This window comes from Vombatus ursinus, unplaced genomic scaffold (genome assembly GCF_900497805.2).
Source record: "Vombatus ursinus unplaced genomic scaffold, bare-nosed wombat genome assembly UNPS02014774.1, whole genome shotgun sequence".
NCBI classification, from domain to species: domain Eukaryota; kingdom Metazoa; phylum Chordata; class Mammalia; order Diprotodontia; family Vombatidae; genus Vombatus; species Vombatus ursinus.
In genome coordinates, this window is record NW_020954552.1 from 22,208,181 (window position 1) to 22,235,059 (window position 26,879).

Genomic DNA, 26,879 nt, shown 5'->3' on the forward strand with positions numbered 1-26,879 from the left:
GTTGAGTCCGGGAATTTTAAAGAGAGACCCTTTTTCTTTTCCGGCGGCTGGGGAGTCGGTCGGTAACTGCTGAGGGTCCGAAGTTTGGAAGCGTTTTCGGCAGCTCTTCGACGGGCCCCCAGCCGTCAACATGGTGAGATGGTCGGGCCACTTAGACGGGTCTAAGGATCAGGGAGAGCTCCCGACACCGGTCGCCCAGGGAGGCGTGGTGGGGAGTGGAGACCCCCGGGTGTCAGGCCCGACGGGGCCGCGGAGTAAGCCGTGTTTACCCGGAAATGGGGGAGGGCGGGGGAGGAGGTCCGGCGGCCACGTGTTCCTTACCCCCGGAACCTCCCCCGGTGTCTTTGGAGTCCTAGAGTTGGTCAGTCTCCAGTCAGTCAGACCAAAGGCATTTATTAAACTCTTCATTTGTTTCTGGCACAGTGCCCGGCTCTGGGGAGGCAAAGACAAGAGTGAGATATGTAATCCCTGCCCTCGGGGAGCTTACGGCCGCGGGGCAGGGATGTATACAGACACATACAAGACCTGGACGAAACAAAATAAAAGGATTTGCTTAGTTGGGGCTTCCTGGGAGGGGGCACTTGGGTTGAGCCTGAAGGGAGCCAAGGGTTCCAAGAAGCAGAGATGAAGGAGGGCCCGGGCCTGTCTAAATGCTCGGAGGCTGGAATATGCAATACATTGATTAAAAGAATGTGGAACCACTCAGCAAAAGTCGTCTGGAGCCAGATTGTTATGGAGTTTGAATGTCAAACAGGGTGTTTTATATTTTATCCCAAAAGCGGATAGAAATCACTGGAGCTTCTTGAGCAGATGAGCCATGGTCAGACCTCTGTTTTGGGAATATTAATTTGGCAGCTGTGTGAGGAATGATTGTACAGGGGAGAGGCTGGATAAAGAACACTTAGTTTAAGGGAAAAGGTGACGGTGGTTGTAAAAAAAAAAAAAAAAAAAAATGAGGAGACTGATGCCAGAGATGTTCTTGCTGACGGTGTCAAATCTCCATTCACACTCACTGGGCTAGGTAATTCACTCCAAGTGACCTACTAGCCTTATTCTCATGAAGCAAGCCTTTGGTAACTGCATCAGAATGATTCTTGGAAGCTCAAAATGCAAGAGCAGTTTTTCTTTAAATGAAAAGTAAAAGATACAAGGGAAGCATTTCTCTTCCTGTAGTTTTCCATTTGAATCATGGCAGTTTATTAACTTAACTGTTGAAAATCTCTCCTACCCATAAAATGAGTTTATTTTAATCTCTCTGAATCAGTATGGCATTTGCCAATTACTTATGATGAACAGATAGTATGTTAAGGGATTCCCCGCAACTATCCTCCTATGTAAAAAATAATTCATTTTGTCTTAGAGCAGGCATATGTGGATTTAAATACTATGATTACCTTGCATGTATGAATAATCACTTTCAGCTAGGGTGGATATTCTCATAGCTTAGGGTCCATATAAAAGAAAGCAATAATTTGGGAAGTTGTTCTTTCAGTAGGTGCTTTTAAAAGTATTTTATGCCTTCTGTGCGTTACAGCCACAGAACGAATACATAGAGTTACACCGAAAACGGTATGGCTACCGCTTGGATTATCATGAGAAAAAGAGAAAGAAGGAAAGCCGAGAGGCTCATGAACGTTCAAAGAAAGCAAAGAAAATGATTGGTCTAAAGGCCAAACTCTACCATAAACAGCGTCATGCTGAGAAGATTCAGATGAAAAAGACGTGAGTATATTCTATTTATTTGCTGTATTTGTAATTACCATGTATTGGATTAACTTTTGTAGGAATTATTTGGGGTAATTTTTTTCTGGACTTTTTATGTAGTATCAAGATGCATGAAAAGAGAAATACCAAGCGAAAGAATGATGAAAAAACTCCCCAGGGAGCAGTGCCTGCATATCTGCTGGACAGAGAGGGACAATCCCGAGCCAAAGTTCTTTCCAACATGATTAAACAGAAACGAAAAGAAAAAGCTGTAAGTGATAGTTCTTTCTTTCTTTCTTTCTTTCTTTCTTCCTTCTTTCTTTTTGGCTATGTTTAAATGGTTTCTTTTATGAGAAATATTCATATCTGGTTTCATCAAAATTCATAAGGAATGTTTTGTAGTTTTTCAGATTTATTTGAAACAAAAGGGTTAGTTAGAAGTGTCCAATCTTTTCTTGAAGGATTCATGGTTCTGTTGTTATTCCTACCCCTGTGCAGATAGACAGTCTTTGAGAGTTTGGATGGCCAAAAGATTGAGCAACTTATGGCCAACTTGGTAGTGAGGTTGTCCAGTTTTTGATAGACTAGTCCTTAGTTGACAGAAAATAGGTGACATTCTACTTCTAGAACTGCAGTTGAAGCCATTCCATCTTGGTAAAAATGTGTACTTTTGGGGAGGTAAGAGTATATTAACAGAGAAAACCAGTGAATAAATGACATGGAATGAATTGTAGGGTTCGGTTTTGTTGGGGGGGTGGGGAAGTTGGACGTGAAAAACTGGATATAGTCCTTATCCACAGGCAGTTTGCAATATTATTAGAGAGATAATACAAAACCATGAATCAGTTAAATTATAATACAAGTTGACAAGCTTTGAATAATTAAATATTGGCCATGGGGTGAGGTACAGGAAGAATAAGAATATAAAAGTATTAAATAAGGTCTCTGTATTCACGGCACTTAGATTTTAGTAAGACTATAAGTTCTGTTGAATGGTACAGATAATAAGGGTAGGAGTTTAGAATATATAAAATTAGGTCTTTATGTAATTTGTCTCACCATGTACAAAATTTGCAATGAAATAAGCATTAGCTTTAGTGATTCTTGATACTACATATATTGCTATGTTTTTAAAGTTAGTGTATGTTGTTAGTTCCTTCACAGAATTTCATATGAGGGAAAATAAATCTAGTAAAACTTCTGTCATTTCAGTGATGTCATGCAATAAACCATTAGTGATGGTGTCATATTTTAAGAGGTGGCTACTCTCTTAGACTCATCCTTTCAGTATTAGACAATGATATAATACCCCAGCACAATCTCCTATATGCTGAGCTCTGTCCTAGGTGCTAAAATACAAAAATAAATGTGAGGGCAGGAGGTGGGGATACAAAACTTAAGAAAATAAAATATAAGTACATAAGAGGTACAAATAACAGGCTACGTAAGATCCAACGAAAGAAAGAGCATCTCTAATTGAGAGATCTGGGAAGGTTTAATGAACAAGGTGGTATTTTACCTTGGAGAGGTTTCAGCTGGTAGATGGATAGAGGCAAGATAAATAATAAAAAGATTTGTTCTGTAAAACTTGGACTCAGTCAAAAGGTCGTATCCAAAGACCTCATGGGCCGCAGGTTCCCCACCCCTGTCATGGAGGCAAGAAGATATGGGCATGTTAGGTGAACAGTGAGTAGTTTACTTTTACTTAAGTATAGAGCTTGAAGTGCGGTATGGTGTGGGATTAGGGTGGTATCAGATTGTGAAAAATCTTCAATACCATGCTAAGGACTTTGGGCTTGATTTGGTAGGCAATCAGAAACCACTGAAGGGTTATTGGAAACCATTACTTATCAGTTCAGTTTGCTATTTCCTGCCACCACCAATAATAAAACCTGCAAGGGTCTTAAGGAGATCAGACTTTTAATCAAGAATTCCATACCCTGTTTTTCTATATAGATTCTATACAGAATCTATACAGATTCGAAAAAGCAACTCTTTCTACTGGACTTTCTGCTTCTGTGCTTTACTAGCCATGTGACTTTTGTCTAAGTCATTTAACTTTTGAGTCTCATTTTCCTCATCTGTAAATGGGAGTAATAAATGTATTACCTGCCTCACAGAGTAATGAATAAGTGTATAAAAAGTGCTTTGTAAACCCCAACCGACTGTGTAAACCCGAGTTATTTTTATTAGCTTTTGGTTCAAAAGTCTCCACATTTTGCTACCAACACCATACGTTAACAGTGGTTTGTATGTATATTTTTAGGGTAAATGGGAAGTGCCCTTGCCAAAAGTTCGTGCCCAAGGAGAAACAGAAGTGTTAAAGGTTATTCGAACAGGAAAGAGAAAAAAGAAGGCTTGGAAGAGAATGGTTACTAAAGTGTGTTTTGTTGGGGATGGCTTTACACGAAAACCACCGAAATATGAAAGATTTATTAGGCCAATGGTAAGTCATTTGCAAGTATTTGCTGGTTCAAAGAGTGATGCCGGTCCTTTGGGTCTGTATGAAGTAAGTTTAAAAAAATGCAACACAGAAAAAAAAAGATTAAGTTAAAGAAGATAATTTTTTTCCTCAGTATTTTTTAATTTCTTTGTCTTTAGTGGCCCTCAGAAGGGGGCAAAATCTTGTTTGAATTAATAAAAGTCATAGTTCTATAATTTGAATTATTTAGTAGTTGAACATTTCCAGTGATCTATTTGTAACTTAATATGCTACATTAGCATTATTATTTTCTACATATTGGCTTCTTGAACTCTGCAAATTAGTCTCCTGAAATTGATCACTATTAAAATTCTAAATTACTCTTTCAGAAAAGGTTTTTAAGGTAGTAACAGAAATAAGACTTTTGTAAACTTAACATGTAATTCTTGAAAACATGTTAAGATTTAGTAATATAAATAAAGATTTAAGTTTCTATTCTTTTAAAAAATACTGAGGAGGTTGATGATTTATTATTATTATTACTGTAATATTATTATTGTAATCTACATTTTTAGCCTAATTTTCCCCATCATAAATAATAAATAATAGCCAGGCAGTTTGGTGAGGCTGACTATCAAATGGACTGTTGCATAATTATTTTACTAGATAGCTGCAAAGATGACAAAAGCATTTCACCTTATGCTGTTGTATACCTACTAGGCTACTGCCCCTTCCAGACATGTTTACAGGACAAAAGGCAAAGGGCAAGAGTGATTCCTATCTCTTAAATGTTCAGTAGAGAATATTTGGCTGATATCTGTTAGTATTTAGAAGAGAGAAAAGTACATTCTAACTATAGATGCTGATGATATTATGGATTTGTTATCTTCTTAAACTAACTCATAGATTTTCATTTGATGAAATTTTTTAGCAAATTATTGGCAGTTTAATATGTCTAAGACAAAAGATAAACTTTTCAGTAGGGGCAATTTTGTGAGCAGAACATGCTCTTTATTTAATTGAGTTTTATTACCTCCATAATCTTTGACTACACAAGTGTTGCAAAAATAATTTAGGTAGTTGGAAATTAGCTATTGTTTTCATTTTTAACAGGGTTTACGTTTTAAGAAGGCTCATGTAACTCACCCCGAACTTAAAGCCACTTTTTGCCTACCCATACTTGGTGTGAAGAAGAATCCCTCCTCCCCACTATATACAACTTTGGGTGTTATTACCAAAGGGACTGTCATTGAAGTGAATGTGAGTGAGCTGGGCCTTGTGACACAAGGAGGCAAAGTTATCTGGGGTAAGTAGGATTCACAGTACTGATAACTGCTAGTAATCTGTGGTTTGAAAATAAGCACATAAGATGACATTTAAAAGAAGCAGCTAGTATATAATTTTTTTTTTTAGTGCTCACTGGAGTGGATTTGATTTTTATCAAATTTATATCACATCCATGAGGAAAACTAATAAATTCCTTTTTTTACAAAAATTATATTTGTACTCTAAACTCACAGCTCAGCAGTAAGTTTCTTGTTTTATTTATTTATTTTTTTAAAGATTAGTATTGCAGCTACATCAGATTTTACCAAGGTAAATTGTCAAATTTTGTCAAAAATAGGGACAGCTAGGTGGCACAGTGGATAGACCACTGGCCCTCAGGAGGACCTGAGTTCAAATCCAGCCTCAGACACATAACACTGTGTGACCCCGGGCAAGTCATTTAACCCCATTGCCTAGCCAAATGAATAAATGAATGAATGAATGAATGAATGAATGAATGAATGAATGAATGAATGAATGAATGGAATGAATTTGTCAAAAGTAAAACATTTTACCCTAGTTCAAAAAAGTTTGTGATTAAATGTTTTTTAAACAAGTACTTTAGCATGAACAAGTATATGTGATTAACTCTCTTATTTAATCACATATATAACTAAACTTTCTACCAAGTCAACATGGAAAATTGAAATACTGTGACATACCTAAATCAATATTCCTTTGTCTTGTTTGTTAACAGAGACCTGGGAAGGTCTGTGTTTACTCTTCACTCAGAACCCATATCATTTCTAAATTAGTCCAAGAAGCATATTCTTTTTACACTTACTGAAGCTATTGTAATATAAAGCTTTGTGCTCAAATGTTTTGTAACTAAAAAGGCATCATGGTGAAGTAGAAAGTACAGAAACAGGAGTTGGGAGGTCTGAATTTGAACCTTGATTCGATAGAAAAGTCGGTTTTTGAGCTTCACTTCCTTAATCTACAAAATGGGGATATTTTTACCATGTATCTTGCAGGGTTGTGAGGAGAGCATAAATGTGACTTACATTTCATTATATCTTAAATCTTAACATTTAGATAGATCTGTGATTTTGTTGAATTATTTGTTGAATATTCCCTCTAATGATGCCGGCCTGCCCATTCTGTGGTATTCATATCCATTTACTACTAGCCATAAAGCGCTCCAATATTCTAGGGAGTTCAAGGGTGGGGAGTGTTCCTCTGGATCTCTTGATTTCAGTGGGTATGAATTGAAGACACAGGCTATCAATTGGTTATTCTTTGTTCTTAACTGTATGACCCACTCATTTTCTCTTCTCATATATCTCTCTCATATCCTTGGCAAGATGGATACTTTGTAACACATTGAAACTGGTTGACATCCATGAGTAGTCTCTTTGGGTAACTCACAACTATTCTTTAGGATATGGTATTCCATTGTTGATAGTCATAACATTGGATAAATAGTTTCTTTGTGTGGTTTTTTTTCCAATGGGGCCTTTGTTTCAGATTAGCATACAATTTAAAAAAAACCTCTTCCAGAAACATTTCTCTCTTTAGAGTGCCTGACACATAGTTAGCATGAATTGACACTTTTTAATTCATTCTTTAAAGCTGACTTATGCTCTTTTATTAACTTGTTTGTAGGTGATTGCTATTTTTAAATAGTTTACATAATTTTTGAAGCTTAAGTTCATGCCCTATTTTACATTTAGAGATTTGATTATATCTCCATTTGAACACTTTGAATAGCTTTTGAATAGTTTTGAAGAGCTTTTATGTCACAAACTAAAGTTAGTGATTTATTAGGTAATACTAATTATGCCTCAATTTTTTTTTAAAGGAAAATATGCACAGGTTACCAACAATCCAGAAAATGATGGATGCATCAATGCAGTCTTGCTTGTTTGATTGACTGATTGAATGAAGATTCTACAATATATCAAGAAAACCACAACAGTTACTACATTGAACAGTCACAAAACAAAACCAAAGACACAATTCTACATATTGGAAAAGAGATGAGACACTTTTCTTACTCTTTTGACACTTTTTCCTGTTTTGGAGTGGCAATAAAAAAAGCTTGTAGTTACTCTGACTACTGAATGCATTGAAATCCTCTCTCAGGATCAAGAAGTAGTACATTATTTGTCTCCATTTTGTTAAAAGTGTTTTTCTGACCACTTAAGACTCAGGTAAGAGTAAGGCTAACAAAAGGCATTAGGTCAATCTAAATCAATGAATGATTGGGGAGAACAAGAGCTTAGTTCAAATTAAATTGATATTAATTTTTTGTACCTTATATAAAGTCTGACTTAAAAGATAGTTGAAAGGATGAAAATTAAAAGTGACCAGATAGCTTTTTATCTGGTTTGCAAACCATGTCACTAATTATAAGGAAAAGGGACAGAAACTGGGTTAGGCTGTCAGTGAGCTTACAAAAATTCATCCATACTACTAGAAGAAAACTTCACAGGACTAAAGACAGTGCAATTACTGTTAATTCTTTTCATTTTATTAATTCATTGCTTTGCCAGAGTAACCTGGAGGCCATTACCCTCAGAAACAACTAGAACACTGAAGCTTTAGTGTATTATCAATAATTAAATGTTTTATAAAAGCTTACATTTATAATACATTAATTCACATGCTGTCTACAACTCCAGTGGGGTGGAAGTGGCTATGAGTTCTTGAAAACTACTCCTTCAGAGCAAGCTCTGACAAGTTCTTCTGTGCCGGAAAGGATAGGTACTATCTAAGGGAGAGACTGTCTCCAATTGAAGGACCAGCCAAACTGAGTGAGTTAAAGCTCATCACCAGAAGGTGGCTGTTAACATTATTTGCCCATGGCAGCCTATTAGAGCCTTTCAGTTCTGCAGTGGTAGAGTTGGGGAAAGGAGAGGAAGAAGCTAAGACCATCACACCATCTATCCACAACGTCCACTGACCACGCTGACATGCTAAATGGATGTCCCAAGTCATAGTAATCTTCACTTTGTGGCTATCAATTAAAGTAGTGAACAAAAAGGAAGCTGCAGCTAAGAATAACAAGTAAATGAGTTGGATTCATTGTTCAACAGCAACAAGAGAAATTTTATGGGATTGTTGGTCATCTTGTGTAAGAGAACTTAGAATGAATACTTGTAAAAGACGGAAGCTAAATGCAGTTTTTACACCAAGATTTGTGGCAGATGAAGAGGCAGCGAAATGATATAATTTGTCGAATCCCTACAAATTAATTAAATCAATGTTTACTTTAAGCAGTGAGGTCTTTTAGTCTCTGAAACTTTTAGCCAGTTGCATGAGGATGAAGATATGACCTGTGGTAGGATAACATTTGTGCAAGCTGGCTTATTCTCTTCTGATCTATTTGTCGAGGATGCTCTTGATATGTATGTAAATCTAAGGTTTTGTTTGTTCTTTTTTTTGTTTTTTTTTAAATGAAAGAGTAGGCATATGTGTAGGTGATACTCTATTCCATTTTTTTGGGTAGCAATAGCCATAATTTATTCCAGGCATTTCATATTCTCCCCCATTAGAATATCATTCAGGACCAGTTTAGGTTCCTATTCAAGCAAATGAGACAGCTATAGGTGATTCAGCAGTTTAAGAAAAGGAGATTTGCTTAATCCTAAAATAGAAGAGTATTCCACAGTACTTAGCAACAGCATTTAGTGAATGAGGTGAAACCTGTGGTCCTACAGGGCAAGGTATGGTGACAACTAACCACAGTCTAAATGGGTCTGGCTCCACTTTCAGGTTGATGGGCTTTTTTATGCCCTAAGGTGACTTGGAAACCTCAGGAATGCGACCAGAGGCTACCTTGGCCCCAGTAATAGCTTTGTGGCCTTTTAGGGAAAAGCTAGGGGGAAGGAAGAAAATAAGGACACCTTAGTCCTTTGACAGGAAAGATTGAAGAGACGAGAGACAGAGACAGAGAGAGAGAGAGAGCACAAAAATCCTGACGGGAGAATAAGTAGGATGAGAGGGCAGTCAACATTGTCAAATGCTGCAGAAAGGTTGAAAAGAACTGAAAAACGACCAAAATCATCTGCAACTTTTGTGAGGACAGAGTAAAGGTTTGAAAAATAACAAGAAGAGGCATAGAGTATTGATAGTTTTTACTTTCTTTAATGTGTACTTTTTTCTTGAAATACACTTTGTTAATGCCTTTGATCTTTAAATAAATCATTTCCCACCCCCAACTCCTCAGATGGGACCCCTTGTGATAAAGAAAAACAATAAAGCAAAAAACATCCAGTATAGGCACCTTGACTGGCAGTGCACATCTCTCCCTTTTCACAGAGGTGATGGACCATGAATGTACAATATATGGTCAAGCACAATTAATGAGCTGATTGAATTTTCTGAAAAAATTTTACCCTCTTTTCTAAAAAAATTGTTACAACAACAATTTACTAGGTGATAGATGAAGGAGGGATATATTTAGAAATGAAGTTACATAAAAATGAGATCTAATTGAAAACTTTTTAATAAAGTGTATTATTGTTAAGTTAAAAGGATGTTATTCTATGGTCTCTCTGGAACCTTGGGACTCCTTCCAAAAAGATGCACATGAAATATCAACAGAGGGAATAAACAGTTCCATAAAATTATTAGATATTCAGTTATGTCAAGCAAGATGCTTAAGAAGGAGAAAATGTCTCCCTACTCAAATTATACCTCCGAAAAGTAGGACGAGGGCTATGATTTTGCAGCAATCAATAGGACAATTTATATAATGATGACAATATGAGGACAGGCAGCTTCGAAAGAACTCTGATCTATACAATGACCAACCACAATCTCAGAAGACCAGTGATGAAAACAGGCTACCCACCTTCTGACAGTGAGGTGATGATCTCAAGTTGTAAAATGAGACAAAGAAACGAGTCATTTTTGGACCTGGCCAATAGGAGAATTTGTTTTGCTTTACTAGGCATATTTTAAACAAAAGTTTTGCTTCCCTCTTCCCCCCCCTAGTAAAGTAGGGGGAGAGGGTGGGAAGTGAGGATGAAGAAAAAAATCAATGTTTAAATTAAATTTTAAAAACTGATTTTGCAGGCCAAACCCATTCTGCTTGAAAGTACTTAATACAATGAGATGAAGGGACAATTGGTCCATAAAACCACATATAGGTTTTCCTTCCTGTGAATGTTGCCCCAGTTGCTGATTGGGGTCAGGGATTTTCTTTACTAAGTATCCCTGGTTAAGTTGTCAGGTGTCCATATGTTTAAAAAAAAAATTAAAGCCTTAAATGAAACTAAGAATTATGAGAGAGATGAGACAGGGCTCTAGTTCAAGCATGCAAGACAGCCTTGTGCCCACCTGGGGGCATGATGGAGACATCCAAAGGCCTGCAGCTGGATGAGAAATGAAGAGATGAGAAATGGCCTGAGCAACAGCTAGTTTAGTTTAAAACCCTCTCGGTGCCTAAGAAAATTCTTTTCAAAGCTGTAATCTGGAGAAAAGATATCTATGTATCTATCTGCCTGAGTAAATAAAGTTTCTTCACTACAGCTCCGTATGCAAAAAAAAAAAAAAAAAAGGTAATGGGAAGCCACTGAAGGTTTTTGATCAAGTCAGTTACTGTTGGCAGCTATGTGGAAGATGAATTCATTGGTGAACAGAGTGATTGAAAGCAGGGGAATTACAGTCCAGTCCTGTAGTGACTGAGGAAAGTGTCCCAAGGGAGGATGATTGCCAAAGATAGTTTGGAGGAAGAATCTACAAAGCTTAGCAACTGCTTTACTATGGGGTGGCGTTTGTAAGAGAGAAGTTATACAGTTATCCCTTCCACATCGAGGTTTTGATATATTGCAGGCTGGCATAAGAAATTACTGTAAATGGGAATTTTGGGGGAGCTTTACAGAAGCCACAGAAAATACATGAAGGCCAGCAGATGACACAGAAAAAGTTTAGAAACTCAGAAATGCATAAAATATGCCTATGACCCAATACTTAACCCAAATTTTACAATAAGGTACTGTAAGCACCCCATAAAAGAAAAAATTCAGACTTCTCTGGTACGAAGGGAGGACCAAAAAAGTTCACACAGATTTTCCAGACTGTGGGGAAACTGCACCCCAACCACTCCTGAGATGTGGAAGGAATATATAGGTTACTGTAAAGTTGTGAATTTAAGTAACTGGGAAGATGGGAGGCCTATAACACTATTGATTATGGAGAAATGCAAATTAAAACAATTCTGAGGTACCACCTCACATCTATTAGATTGCCCAATATGACAGAAAGGAAAATTATATATATTGAACATGTGGGAAAATTAGGACACTAATGCATTGTTGGTGGAGATGTGAACTGATCCAACCATTCTGGAGAGCAATTTGGAACTATTCCCAAAGGACTATAAAACTATGCATACCCTTTGATCTAGCAATACCACTACTAGGTCAGTATCCCAAAGAGATCACAAAAAGGAAAAACGACCCACATATACAAAAATATTTATAGCAGCTCTTTTGGTGGTGGCAAAGAATTGGAAATTGAGGGGATGTCCACAAGTTGGGGAATGGCTGAACAAGCTGTGGTATATGAATGTAATGGAATATTATTGTGCTATATGAAATGATGAGTAGGCATCTTCTGAGCAATGCAATGATCTAAGCCAATTCCAAAAGACTCATGATGGAAAATTCTACCCACATCCAGAGAAATAACTATGGAGTCTGAATGTAGATCGAAGCATACTGTTTTCACTTTTTTGTTGTGTGTGTGTGTGTGTGTGTGTGTGTGGCTTTTCCCTTTTGTTCTGTTTCTTCTTTCACAACATAACTAATATGGAAATATGTTTACATGACTGCACATGTATACTCCATATTGGATTGCATGCCATCTTGGGGAGGGAGGATGGGAGGCAAAAAAAATTTGAAACTCGAAATCTTATAAAAAATGAATGTTGAAAAGTATCTTTACATGTATGTAGAAGAAAAAATACTATTTACCCCAAAAAAATGTAATTGGGAAACATTTAACAAAATAAATTTTTCTGTGGCTCTCTCTTACCCACAAAAGGCCAGAGCTTCTCGGTCTGGGACTGAGCCCACGACTCTGTATCTGGATTTTATTAGACTCATCTCTTACTGCTCCCTCGACATAAAATCTTTCTATTTGAAGCACACCAGTTATATTCTTTTTGAAAAGTTTTCTTATTACCTTCTCAGCAACTTTACTCATCCTAGCCCTGTACCAACCTCTTTGCTCCCCTTGAATATCCCTCTCTTGGGCTACCCACTTTTCAAAGCCCAGCTCAAATCCCAACTCCACCTCGAAAACTTCTCCTTGCACATCAATGGTCTAATCTCTCTCCTCTAAACTCCTATAGCATTTAACTGTCCTCAGAGTTCATTCGGCCCTTAGGATGTGCTGCCTTCTATTTTTAGTTACTACACACACACACACACACACACACACACACAATTACACTAAGTTGCTTAGTGACAAGCCCTTGTACAACCCTACTTACATAGCCAGTCAAGTACTTACTGATTGATTTAAATGTGTGCTTCTTGAAAGCAGGTACTTTTATAATACTGGAGGTATGGGTACATTGTAGATCTTCAATAAATGCTTGTAAGTGAATGAAAAAAAATCTACTACAGTAATGGTAATAATCAACTAGTATTTAAATAGCACTTTAAGATTTGCAAAGTACTCTGCAAATATTATGTCATTTAGTACACATGATAACCTTGGAAGATAAGTGTTACTATTACTCCATTTTACAGATGAAATAATTCCAAGAAATACAATCATACAGTCAGACCCTGGTAAAAATAAGCATTTGGATTCCATCCTAACCCCAGATGAAGTTCATTTTAATGAAGTTTGACTTGTGTTGTAGGGGATACGTATTCCTTAGCTTCAAAGACTGTATCTCCTTATAAGTTAGTATTTAAATAAGTTTTATGAAAATCATAATTCCTGATCTGTAAAACTGGAAAACTAATGCATTCTCCCAGATAATTCAGGTAAAAGTCTTTTTTGTTGTTTTGTTTTTTGGTAATCAGGTAATCAAGTTAAAAACATTTTCCCCTAAATATTGCCTTAATTAATGTGGAGATAAGTTGTAAACTAAATGTAGCCTCACTGTTTATTTTTTAAATCTGCAGCACAATTAAACAACAGGGATGTTATCATTAAAAGAGCTAAAAAAAAAAGTGAATAAAGTCATTTTTCATAATAAGCCCAGCCAAGAAAACTACCAAAGTAAAGAGAATCTCAAAACAAACCAGAAAACAATTATAAAATATAGGTTTAATTAATACTTTCAAACACTAAAAGAAAAAAAAACACCAAAACCCCAGTACTTTCAAAGTAAAGCAATGTAAATACTCTAATAAGACTTAATCATTGAGAATAATAACATATGTTCAGGAAGATTTATAAACATGGTACCAACAAATTTATAAAACACCTAAAGAAGCTTATGAAAAAGTTATATTCTGTAAGTGAAGATTCAACATGACAAAATCACTTATTTTAGAATAAAGCACAGAAGCTGAAACTTAGACTAATCTTTATTGCTTAAAAGGGGATCTTAACAGGTACTTTTGTCATGATAAGTGATGTGCAGATCTAGTTAAATGAACTACTGTATGAAACACATGTTGCTGCTGCACAGAAGTTGTGTTCAGTGGTGATCCTTTTGTGTTTAAAGGTAAAGAATATTTCAAGATTGGCTTCTTGAGAACTGAGGTTGACCTTTAAGGACCATAGATGTCAAAGAAAGCAAATTAATGTATGTGACATTTCCCCCTTTAGTTAATATCTTCTAAGGTGCAAAGAAAGCCTTTAAGAAGGCAATAAGTACAGCAGCAAATGATTCTGAGCCCCCCTACCCCCCAATATTAGAACGAAGTACAAAATGTTTAACTATAGTCTCATTCATAACTGAGGCTACAGTACTAGTTAAACACTGTTCTGCTCCTAAACAAAAAGGAAGATAAATATATGCTGAATACTTTTAAACTTCTAAAATACTATTCCACAGTTGAATCATGCTGATGAAATTATTTACATTGAGTACTATTCCAATTTGACTGCTGATATGACCAAACCTCAAGATTTCTTAACTGCAATGTGTAAAGCAAAACACAGAAAGGAGAAAAAAATAAATGTCATGTAATACCTAAACATGGTTCCAAATCCAAAGAGAATAAATTCCCAATCTGTATAAATGGACAGCTTTCACACACCTTTTCTTCTAAACTCACATAAAAAGCATTTCAGGTTGTTCTCCTTCAGTCTTGGTTCTATACTGGATATAACCCCATTAAGCACCAGGACGTTTGATCTTTACCACAATATAATTCTTTGTATTGCATGAAACATTAGGAATGTTAGAGTGAAGTGTCTCGGAAGTTAAAACATTATAATGTTTAGGTCAAGTTACATTTTTTTAAAAGCCAAAATAGTCCATATCCCCACTCTAATGATGGCAGACAGGTTATAAACATCAAACTCTCTCTATAGATATGTATTCTGAAATAACTAGCATTTTTATCACCATTTTAAATTTTTGATGGAAGTAGAGTTTTAACTAATAGCATTTGGATTTATAATATATAATTTTCAAGTATGTATGCTTATATACAAATACCGACCTGAAGCCCCTTCTTGAGACAAAGAAAACATTAGAATATTATAGAGAAAAAAAATGAAATCACAAAGGATTATTAGGGCATGAAGAGAAATTCAACAAAAAATACAACAAATGAAATTATTTGGATTAAGATTTCCATTATCATTCAGCTCTTCATAACTGCAAAATTTTGTGTACTCCCTTATAAGAAATCTTAAAGTATCCAATTAAGTTCACAAAATTCTTTAATAAAGGTAAGCTCTGTCAGAAAGAGTTTAAAAAGCAGTCAAATTCTGTACTCATTTTAAGTCATTATGCATAAAAATTACTGGTTAAAGTTGACCTAACCTTCCCCAATTTTTACCCACAAGACAATTCCCCCACACACATAGAAAGTAGCATTTTAAATGATAGTAGTCTGATGGGCTGAATAAAAAGAGTTTGCTTTTTTTTTTCCTAAAGAAATGCTTACAATTCACTTGCATATACAAGAGTTAAAAACAATCATGAATAGGTTTACATTTCTAATCCCCAGTGATCATGTACAAACTATACACTGAAAAAACAATTCAGATTGATGCAGCTTTCCAGTTTCCAGGTTTGTAAACTTAATGACCATGTGCACAGAACTGACAAAGTAGGCAGAATCCCAAAGGCCCACCCATACCCTTTGTAAGCAAATCAAAAAGAACAATGTGTAATTCACTAAGAAAATTAAGAATAAAGTAAGAAAATATCTAAAAATTTAAACTATTTAACTATAAGACCAAAAGCAGCTTCTTAAATTTACTTCAAAATAAAAAGGAAACTATGGATTAAAAATTTAACCTAACCTATTACCAGACCTTAAATAAATGTCATCCACTGTCAAAGTCTTAACAAAATACTTATCAGACTATTATAAAATATATAACTGAGAGAAATGATTATTAATAAGCAATGATTTGGGGAGATCCAGAGTTTTCCCCTTTTTTCTAAGGTCCTGATTTTAAAAGCTCAGTCTCTAGAAGGACATTGCTGATTATGAGATTGGACTAACATTCTTGTTCAGACCCCACCCAGGTAGGGTAGCTATTGTGTTCTGCTCAGGCTTGAGTGAAGCATAAATTCTTTGAATAGATTACTCAAGGCTGGGGTTAACTTAAGAAGTAAATGACTTAAACAAAGTTCTGGTCCAGTCCCACACTGTAATATTCATTTCTCTCATTAATTATTAACCAATCAGGGTTGATTCCCAACCTGGGGAACTCTTCAAAAGGTATATAAACTGTGAGCCCACCACCATGATAGTCTTTGGTCTAAGAGAGATGGCCAAATGACCATCTTTTATTAATAAATGTGCTGGCCTTATTAATAAAATGATTAAACTACCCAGAAACTGTATTTTAATAGCCACATTTATGGCAATCATGAAGGGATGCCTTGTGCTCTAGATTCTTAATAAAAAACTCCCCTATCTTGGGCCCACATAGAGAGTTCTCCACAAGGAGAGTTCTTTGTTAGGATTCTGGCTGTGATCTGACTCTCCCTTTTATCAGTAATTAAATTTTATCTGGGTCATAATTTTTTATGTTTCAGGTCTATTTATCTGTTTTTAACACTGCAGCTCTCTAGTTTTCACTCTCATCAGCATGGTGTCCTCTTGAATAGGTTTATGGGACAGGGTTTGCGAACAAATGAAAGCCTCTGCCAAAGAGAAAAGCTTTGAAAATAAGTTCTATTTATAAAATTGAATTTTGGGGGTGTTTAGGGATGATTCAGCAGAGATGTGGGGAGCCGCCTGAGAAATTGTGGAGTCCACTTTGAGATCAGTCCTCTTATTAATTTTGAAGAGTTAATAAGCAGGTGTGGCCCAAAATTTCTTTCAGGTAAAAGTTTCATTGAGAGCCCTAAGAGGGTTTGATAAAACAGGTAAGCTGTGAGTGCCAACTCTTGTAAAAACTATGAATCTTAGGTAACATTAAAACTCTGCCCAAGAGGGCTTTGAAAGAAATCTTAAGGTTTTCAGGCAGAGGTGTGTCAGAAGGAATTGTAAGAAGGAATTAGGCTAAATGTAAGGTTTCAGTGGGTGTAGCAATAGAAAAAAATCTGCTGTGAACACAAGGAGGAGGCAGACAGGTAAGAAAAAAACAGGGTTAAAAGCTCTCCCAAGCAAGTAGTTTTTATCTCAACTTTGATATCTGTATATTTTTGTCTGTGTTTTGTTCTTTCTTAAGATATAACCTGTATTTGCTAGGTGAGGGGAACTGAAAAAGGAGGGTGAGAATCAGGAGTTTACAGTTTTGGAGTGGAATTTACAGTTTTGGAGAGAAGGGATCTCTCAGGAAAATGACGTTTTTGATTTCTTGGATTTAGCAACTTTCTAGACGTCCAAAGATAGCAAGAGCTGATGAGAAAAAGCTAAGAAGCCCCTTGGCAAAAGGGAATTTTGTTACTCCAAAGTTGAATGAATTCAGGTTTAACTGGATACCAAAGCTAAAGTTTGTAGATTATATTTAAATTAAGTCTAGGGGACTGTCTTTGCTCCCTCAATATATCTGACATCAGGGCAATGTGTTTAAAACTACAAAAATAAGTTTGTTTTTGTCTTTTATGATACTTTGATCAGAGCTTTTCTATCATAGCCTAAAATGCAATCACTTTAAAATTTCAGTAAGTTGTTTAAAATGTATATTGACATTATGAAAGTTGTTTTTTTATAAATAATGTTGGTGAAATTTGTGAGAGAAATACAACTCTCTTGATTTGTAAATTATTAAATGTTAACTCTCCAGATTCTAAAAGGTGAAAAGCAGCAGGAAAGGGAGGAGGGTAAATTGATTTTTAATTTGATGAGTATGATTTTTAATTTGGAAAAATATTTCTGTTGTTAAGTAGGCAGTCAAGGCTATTAATGAGCTTGGGACTCAAAATGGAGAATACCACGTGTTCAAGCCCCTCTTGTTCTACGCACATCGTCTAATATAGGGCCTTAGGGGGAATCTGAGAAGCAACTGCTCCTAAGTCTGACAGAATTTGTTATAATTAAATAATTAACATCTCTTACGTACTGTCACTTTAAAATCTTTGGCAGTGGATTAGCTGGAAAGTGAATCTCATAATATGAAATGCTTGGAATAAATAACCCTTGTGTAAAATATAATACTAAATCATTGAAATTATAAATTAATGTTATTATATTGTTTGAAAAATAAATCCAGATGTATATTATTATATTATTAATATACTATTTGGGTCAGAAAGTTTGTTCGTAAGCTGTTACCCAAGTTAATGTGATTTGTAATGTTTTAAAGAAAAGTACCCAACATTAATTTATTTTTTGTATTAGAAATTTTTTAGAAATGTAAACTCTTTAATTCTTTTGGGTAATGGATTTAATTGTAAAAAGGCTCATGTAAATATGTTAAAAAAAATCAATAACAGATTAGCAACTGAATTAGGGTGTCAGTATTTTAAGATTTCAGGATCTAACCCCAGTGCACTGAATTTGACTTAAGAATTAGAAATTACAAAGGAAAAGATTTTTAGAAATTAGTCTGTAATCACTGTTCTTAAGGAGTAAAGTTAGATAATCATCTAGTTAATCATGCCCACCCACCTTTCAGAATAAATCTGCAGGAAAGCCCTTACTAAATCTAACACTACATAAATATTAGACATGGCAAAATATAGGTTATTAAGATCTATGATTATTATATAAAAATCTTATGTTTCCTGGTACTGTTCAAATATTTAACTATTATTTAGTTCAACTATTTAATTAACTCCCTAGGTGAAAGCTCTTCAAGGTTTCTACCTAGGGAAACTGGCCACACCCTGCCAGCATTAAATCAAATTCCTTAGGTCTCTGCCTGGGCCAAAAGCAGCAGTTCAACTTAGAATCTTAGGATATTTTAGTCAAGCACACTTTAAGCTAACCTGATAACAGGTGTGAATTCAAACTATAATTGATCAGGCTCTTTAAGGAAGTAGAGGAAAAGGCTATAGGAGTTGGGAATTGTCACTATGTTTTTTAGAGAGAAAAAAATAAATATATGAATTTATGGATAATAATCTTTTTTTCTTTTAAAGTGCGAAGAGTACTAGGCCTTAGAAATTAAAATATTACCACTTACGATTATAAATCCAGGTTTAAGCCAAGATCTGTCCTGCAGGAAATAAGAAGAGAGTCTCGTATCGGGATAATTGTGTGTGTATAAGTTGACCTGGAGATTTTTAACAATTGACCAGTGTTTTTCTAGGGGTCTAAATGAACTATCACAATTTGACTATGTTGGATTCCAGAATTAATTTCTAGTGATATATTTTATACCAGGTTGAATTTGTACTTTAGGAGTAGACAAAAAAGAAAAGGATATTGAGTAAATTTTTAAAGGCCTGGTAAACTTTATTATTGTGATAAGGCTAATTTAACTGAGTATATTTTTTTTTGGCTTAGAAAAACTGAATCTTCTCCCCATTATAAATACCTTTTGACTGGTGGGGTTCTACTTAGGAATTTGTGATAAGAAATTCATTTTGTTCTTAAGACTTTGGGAATTTTTTGATGTTATTTAAAGACAATTTGTACCAACTCAGTTTTGATAAATTCCAATTTTAAAGGTTCATTTTTGCTTTAATTCTGAATTAGAGATATCTATCAGTTTAGAGGTTTCCAACTAATTTACTTCCTGGAAGTCTACTGATTATCTTTTTAACATCAGGATAAGATTAAGCTGTTTTTATTAAAAGGAAATACTTTTTGGAAGAAATGTGTGAGTTAAAACATTTTTTATAAAAAACTTTTGATATTTTAGAAGGCCTACTAAATTTTATTTGTGAGCCATTTTATTGCAATAATTTGATGATATTGATAACTATTGTGTCCAGACCTACTTTTATAATTTGAAGAGAAAACTTTTTTGGGACCTTGAATATTATATTTTGTTTTTTAATGAGGCAACTGAGGTTAAGTAACTTGACCAGGGTCACACAGCTAGTGTCAAATGTCTGAGGCCAAATTTGAACTGAGGTTCTCCTGACTCCAGGGCCAGTGCTCTATCTGTTGTACCATCTAGCAGCCCCCAGGACCCTGAATATTCTTTTTGGAGTTTCATTCTTAGGTTTGTTGTGTCCTTGGACTGGCCTTAAAAAAAAATGTCAAGTCAGGAGCACAATGGAAAAAACATCTGAGATCTAAAACTGGTGAATATCTATCTCTATCTGTCCTTGGGAATATGGCAGGGAGGTGACCTTGGGAAAGCTAAGATTGGACTCTTCTTAATTCATTTTCCCATACAAGAAATCTGCTCACCTGCTTCCACACGCCAGGCTACTTATAGTGGCGTAGGCCTTGAGGACCAATTTTGATGCTGTAATAACCACATCCCTGCTTATAACTCTCTTAGCAAATTCTTATTATCAGGGTAGACAAAATGGAAGCTCATTATTGTAATAGTGAATCTATTAGTTATAGAAAAACACTAAGGCATCTGATTTACTGTAATAAGCTGTAAGTGGGAAAGATTCTGCTGTTTTGATTTCAATTTGTTGTCATTCCATGACCTAAGTTGAGTTAATGTTTGAACTTGTCATATGTATAAAATTCAGTTCCTGAAGTATCGCATTCTTTCAGAATGATATGAGTATACCTAGACAAAGGTAAAGAAGCTTGTGAAAGATATAAATTTATTAAGTTGGAGGTTAAAATCAGGAACCTCTTTTGTTTATATTTTAAGGAACAGGATTTCAGTACAGTCAGTTATATTAGTGAAGAGTAATAACTTACGAGCTATCTTGTGTCACCTTAATGGGTAATCTGACTTTACTTATGTTTGTTATTTAATCAGAGATTAGAACATGTATAGGAATGCATGCAAACTACGTAAGAGTCAGCTTTAAAATGTCGCTATCGTTTAAAAGGATTCTGAGAGCAGTAGTCTATGTTTACGTCCATTTGTACGTGGTTAATAACTGAACACGTTTTACTATATAGGCAACTTTTCAAATAATGTGTTCTCTGTGTACAATTTAGGATTATAATATTTATATATCCCATCATAAGTCTTTGTTATCAAGCATCTTAAAGCAAAATCATCTGTGTAATGTTGAATTTAGGGATGAAAAAACATCTGCTTACCCTGAGTACTAGTTATATCAAGATAAGTTCTGATTTTTCATGATGAAATCTCTACTGTTACCCAATGTAAGATTACATATTATATAACAAGTCAATACTTGTTATTTAGGATATGTGATTTCTGAGAGCTAAATCCACCTGATGCTCTGATTTTTATAATTTGCTATTCAAGACCGTATGGAGCTGTGACTAATATTATTTAGTCTGACTCCAGGTATGACCATCAAGGAATGCTACTGAGCCAATTAATCTATGATGCCAGCAACCCTATGGGGTTTATATCTATGAACAGCAGGTAGAGTTCTTATGGGAAAGGCTAGATCCTAGCTGCTAGGAGAACAAATCTTGGCATGGGCTGACATAGAATTTTCCTGACTCAATTTCCCCAACACAACATTTCCTCTTGAATGGAAAATATCCTACCTGGCTGACTTTAAGCCTGGCTCAATGCAATTGTCGATCTAACTTTTGCCTGGAGCTGACTTGAAGTTACGGAAGCATTTTCCCTTATATCCCAGTTCTTTTATGGCAGATGTCTATAATCATGTCAGATGATCAGTATGGACACAATATTAAATCTTTATCTTATAAGTTAATACTGGAGCACATCTGAGCTACTATAAGATGCAGGTTTAAGATTTCAGCCTTTAATTTTAGTCTTTTCCAACTAAAGTAGATGAGTATTTGGCCTTTTCATCTGTCTGTTATGTGTGTGTGTGTGTATAAAATAAGGTCCTTAAATGTTTCAAAATATATGGGATCAACTGTATTCTATTAATTATTAAGACTAGATTAGAAACATCTTCAGTTTTGCTTGAAGGAAAGAATTTTGGTGCAACCAATTTCCTTAGAGGAGAGTAATTTATGGCTACTTACTTGATATGCACTGTTTTGAAATTCATCACTCAATGTATTTATATATAAATATATATTTATATATGGAGCCTTTTGTTCCAACTTAAGTTAATCTGGCAACTTTTAAATGAATTCATTTTTGCATTAGAGTCCATCTTCTTATAAAAAGTGTTCTGTTATTAATGCTTTAGCAGAATCTCATCCTCCTAATGGAGGAATGAATAATGCCAAGTATAAAATTTGGGTTCTAATTTTCTGTTTGTATCCGAGTTTCCTATATATATCAAGATGACAATTGCCCAACCTAAAATTATAAATTTCCTGGTCTAAAAGGCTCCAAATTTGATTTTCTAATAATAAAGACATAAGGTTTAAGCTAACTTTCATTATTTGACCTGGTTATTGGCAAAGTAAATTTAAAATCATATTAAAACCAATTTTGTAGGCAGAGAAGAGCATCTCTACAAGTGAACTGAAGCAGAAAAGAACTGCTTTGAAGCCACTCCCAGAGAGCTAAATGAGATGTTTCCAAAGAACCAGAGGAACAAGACTTATTTTACTATTGTACCCTTTGTGCCTTTTTACATGTAAAGTCTACTTATTAATCTACTTTTTATTTTGTCACAGCATCTGTCCATCTTATCTGTTCATCTTACATTGTCTCCCTTCATAAGTACAATATTTAGAAACCCTTGATGCTATTATCATTGATTCATTGAGAAGGCTGTGCCTCTCAATAGAATCAAATGGGGGAATGAGAGAAATGATTGTTTTGTTAACAAGCAATGATTTGGGGAGATTCAGAGTCTCCCACTTTTTTCTAAAGTCCTGATTTTAAAAGCTCAGTGTCTTGAAGGATATTACTGATAATGAGATTGGATTAACTTTCTTGTTCAGACCCCACCCAGGTAAGGTAGCTATTGTGCCACTCAGGCTTGGGTGGGACATAAATTCTTTGAATAGATTGCCCAAGGTTGGGGTTAACTTAAGAAATAAATTACTTAATCAAAGTTCAGGTCTAGCTCCTCATTGTAATATTCATTATCTCATTAATTGTTAACCAATCAGGGTTGATACCCAACCTGGTAAACACCTACTCTTCAAAAGGTATATAAACTGTGAGCCTACCACCATGATGGTCTTTGGTCTAAAAGAGATGGCCAAATGAGCATCCTTTTATTCAGAAATGTGCTTATTAATCAAATGATTTAATTACCCAGAAACTGTCTTTTGAACATTTTTAATTGCCACATAACTCTGGGATGGCTGCTGCTTACCTCTGATTGATACACCATTATTAGTCTTAATCATTCAAGATTTTTTATTTAATAACCATTTGTTAAGAAAACAGATAAATGCCCAAAAATTTGGCTCACTCCTGTTCAATAAACAGTGAACATGAAAAAAGGCAGAGTGTTCAAAATCCAAAAAGTTCAATAGTTTGTTTGCCTCGAATATCTCTCATCTCGGCAATCTGGGATTTGCTTTCCAAAATACGCACCCCCAAAGGTAAAAAGTCATTGAGTTTAATCAACATCATCTAAATATATATTGAAGAAAGCTTTCCAGTACCTCTTGTAATGATGCAAATCAAAACATAACCTAAACCCAGATGGGCCAAATGGCTTTTCACTTTCACCATACAAGGGGTCCTGTCCTAATGTATCTAACTGCTTTTTAAACTACATGTGCATATCCAAGAATCACTGATAACATCAAAGAGTAACTAATGTGAGATTTAATATTTTAAGACCATTTTCATTTCTAATAGAAAAGGTTTTTTATAACTTAGTCACAATCTAGGGGTGGGAAACAGTCTTAACTCCCTAGGATGAATTCAGCGTGACTGCATGAGTCACAACACCATCTGCTTTACAAACCTTCAACCAGGACAATGGGACATAAGCAGAGCCAGAGCAAGGGCTGAAGCTTCCAGCACAGTTCATAACTCTGGCATCCATGATAGGTCCTGCAACCCCGCTCACACCAAGGTCAGCCCCATTCTGTAACTACATGACATGGGGCAGGTGGGTAAAACTCAATGAGGGATAAAGACAAGACCCCAAAACAGCTACCAACAACTGTAGGTCAGAAAAAGGCAGTACAAGGAAAACTTTCTGATAGTGGGGGACTCATCCCAAAGGCTTAGAGAGGTATTTGAGAACCATAGGGAGACTAGGTTAGAAAAAAAATTTCTGTAACTACGGTTCCATAGCCAAGTTAAGGGACTTCATAACAGGAAACGGATTTCATTGCTCTTGAATTCATATGATATAACAGTGGAGCAAGAAAAGATAAGCTACCAACTGGGTTGGTAACTGGATTCAATAAATGGACTCAAAGGTGGTACTTAATCCCTAATGCTTTTGTCCTAACACATAGGACAAATTTCTACCTGACACAACCAAAGGTATAACTCCAGCGAAACCAAAGCCAAGGTCATAAAATGAGGTACACAATTAATAAGTGAGAAATTTTAACACAGTGCATGATTGGGGTGAAAACTGAAACTCCCTTTAAGGCTCTTAGCATCTGATAAATTCAAGTGTTAGGGATCACAAAAAAATAATTTATTGCAAAATAACAAATTTAATATAATTTAAATATAATTTGTTTACCCAACACCAAAGGATTAATGCTCCTATCACTGGGAGTATCAGATCACAACATAGACGAATGACTCAGGAATTGATGCGTGTGTGTGTGTGTCTATTCATCAACACAAACAGATGGAAGAATAAGCTTCCATGATTAGAATCAGAAGCCAAAGTAACACTATTTACATACCTTTGACTTAATATAGATTTATGGTCATGCTGTTAGCCATTTGAAGACGATTACCTTTTTAATTCTATTTTAGTGATATTTTTAGATGAGTTGTTGTTGTCTTAAACATTCCTATCTTTTAAAAACTGCTTGGAAATGAATTTTGCTATTTAAGAGTAAGATTGTGAAACACTTTATTTTGTATGAAAACGTCTTAGTATAAAAGTATAACTTGTAGTACAAAAGATGATTTCTGTGATAAGCAGTGGAAATCTGCTACTTCCACAGCCGCCTTTGTATTTATCATATAGTTTAAAAAAACAAAAGTAATGGCCATTTATCTCCACCTGCTAAAGATGAAATCATCTTTTACTTAGGAAAAAAAAAATGAAATCACAATCTGATCTGGTGACCCAAAATAGGAATTGTAGTGGGTTAAAAAAAATTTTTATATATAGTGCAGAAAAGGTCTTGAAAAAATTAAGAAAAAGAATGGTGAATCTTGATTCCTACAAGAGGGAAAAAATTGCATCACAAATAATTCCAACCTGAAATTTTGGAACAACAAATGTGTTTATCCTCTATCCCATGTGGTTTTGTTAACTGCCATATTATAAAAAACTACACCAACTTTGTTACAAAGAGGATTTTTAAGACTGCTGTTTCTTCCACCATTCAAGCTAGCTTGGCTTTTTTCTTAGTGGGTCCTTTGTACGCTTTGGCCTTTCTTCTTAAATTCCGCCTGTCTATTACTGGTACTTCAACTTCTACCTCCTCAGAACTGCTATCCGCAGCCTTCTCGGCTGACTGGGGAAAATGATCCTGTGGCTCTGAAGACGCTTCAGACTGTTCTTCTGACTGGTTCTTTTGTCCTGCACTGTGGATATCTTCAAGTTCAACCACTCCTGGGGCACTCTGAGAAAGGGTTGTCGTCGCTGGATTTTCCTGGGAATCAGGGACCATGTCCTCCCCCTGATCTTCCAATGAGGAAGATGTGTTGGGCGATACATTGTCGGAAACAGATTCTTCTGATGCTTCACCTACCACAGAGTTTGAAAGACCATTATCAGATGGTTCTTCCTTCAGTGTTGTGGCAACAGTATCAGAACCTACTAAAGGAGGTTTCTTTCGTGGAGCTGGAAGAGATTTTTCTTCGGGGCTCTCTTTTTCATTATGTAGGCTTTTGTCCTTTACCATTTTGGAATCAATCACATCTGTGGCCTTAGGGGGGAAAACAGGAACAAAATCAGACACTAAATAAATGGATAAATCAATTCAGCTCTAAGAACTATTATCTCAGAACCTGGTGACTCTCAGAAAGCTAGACCCCAGTACTTCCCCCTTGCCCCCACATTTCTGAGTCTGAGGTTTCAAACTGACCACCATCCTAATTTTCTCAAAAAACTCCTGGCTCAGAGAAATGGAAATATAAGGGAGGCAGCATGAAAAAATAAAAAAGGTATCTGGAAATGTAAGTTTCATAAAGAGCCGCCATAACTACAAAAACAAGTCAGAATCTGATTCTTTAAAATAGGGTAAAATTTCACCAATGTGGATTATAATTTGAAGGAACTTGTAGGAATTTGTAGGTAGGCTCAAAGCTCAAGTTTATCTCTGCCCTACCTACAAAGTAAGGATTTTTTAAGCAAAACAAACTTACAACCAGATGGCAGGGAAAACATCTGCATCTGCATCCAGAAGAATTGATAAATAGATGTGTAGAATTTTACACACACACACACACACACACACACACACACACACATTATATACACCTATTTGTGTCTAATGGTAGCCATCTTGAGGGCAAGGGTGGTGGGGGGAGAAGAAAATGAGGAAATAAAAGTTACATGATAACTTTGTGTAAAAGGAAAAGCAAGTTGTACATAAAAGATTTGCAGTTTTGTGTGCACTCATTTTTTATTTCTATTCTATTATGTTATGGAAACGCTTGTTTTATTTCTTAAGCTCAGAATAAAATAAATAAAATTTTTAAAAACTGACAACACATTTTTCAAGCACCTATTTATATTCAGAGGACATTCCATTTAAGAAGAAAATTTCCCCCTAATTTTAAAAAGCTAGTCTCTTAAGGTTTTCTAATACCTGACCATATTCTGTCCTAA

At 35.4% G+C, this 26,879-nt stretch overlaps 2 protein-coding genes across 4 annotated transcripts in view; one reads left to right on the top strand and one right to left on the bottom strand.

The window, feature by feature from the left end:
• Positions 1-31: 31 nt before the first annotated feature.
• Positions 32-7,508, top strand: NSA2 (NSA2 ribosome biogenesis factor). Its single transcript, XM_027864174.1, has 6 exons — positions 32-133; positions 1,535-1,722; positions 1,825-1,975; positions 3,971-4,150; positions 5,240-5,432; positions 7,254-7,508. Exons 1-6 carry the CDS (start codon positions 131-133, stop codon positions 7,319-7,321), a joined length of 783 nt encoding a protein of 260 aa, XP_027719975.1. The 5' UTR covers positions 32-130; the 3' UTR covers positions 7,322-7,508.
• Positions 7,509-22,864: 15,356 nt separating this feature from the next.
• The window catches only part of FAM169A (family with sequence similarity 169 member A), a 69,853-nt gene continuing 65,838 nt past the window's right edge, over positions 22,865-26,879 (bottom strand). For all 3 annotated transcript variants that reach the window (XM_027864246.1, XM_027864244.1, XM_027864245.1), the window contains one exon: positions 22,865-25,974. In XM_027864246.1, the coding sequence (XP_027720047.1) occupies positions 25,429-25,974 (546 nt within the window). In that variant the 3' untranslated portion in view covers positions 22,865-25,428. The remainder of the gene's footprint in view (positions 25,975-26,879) is intronic.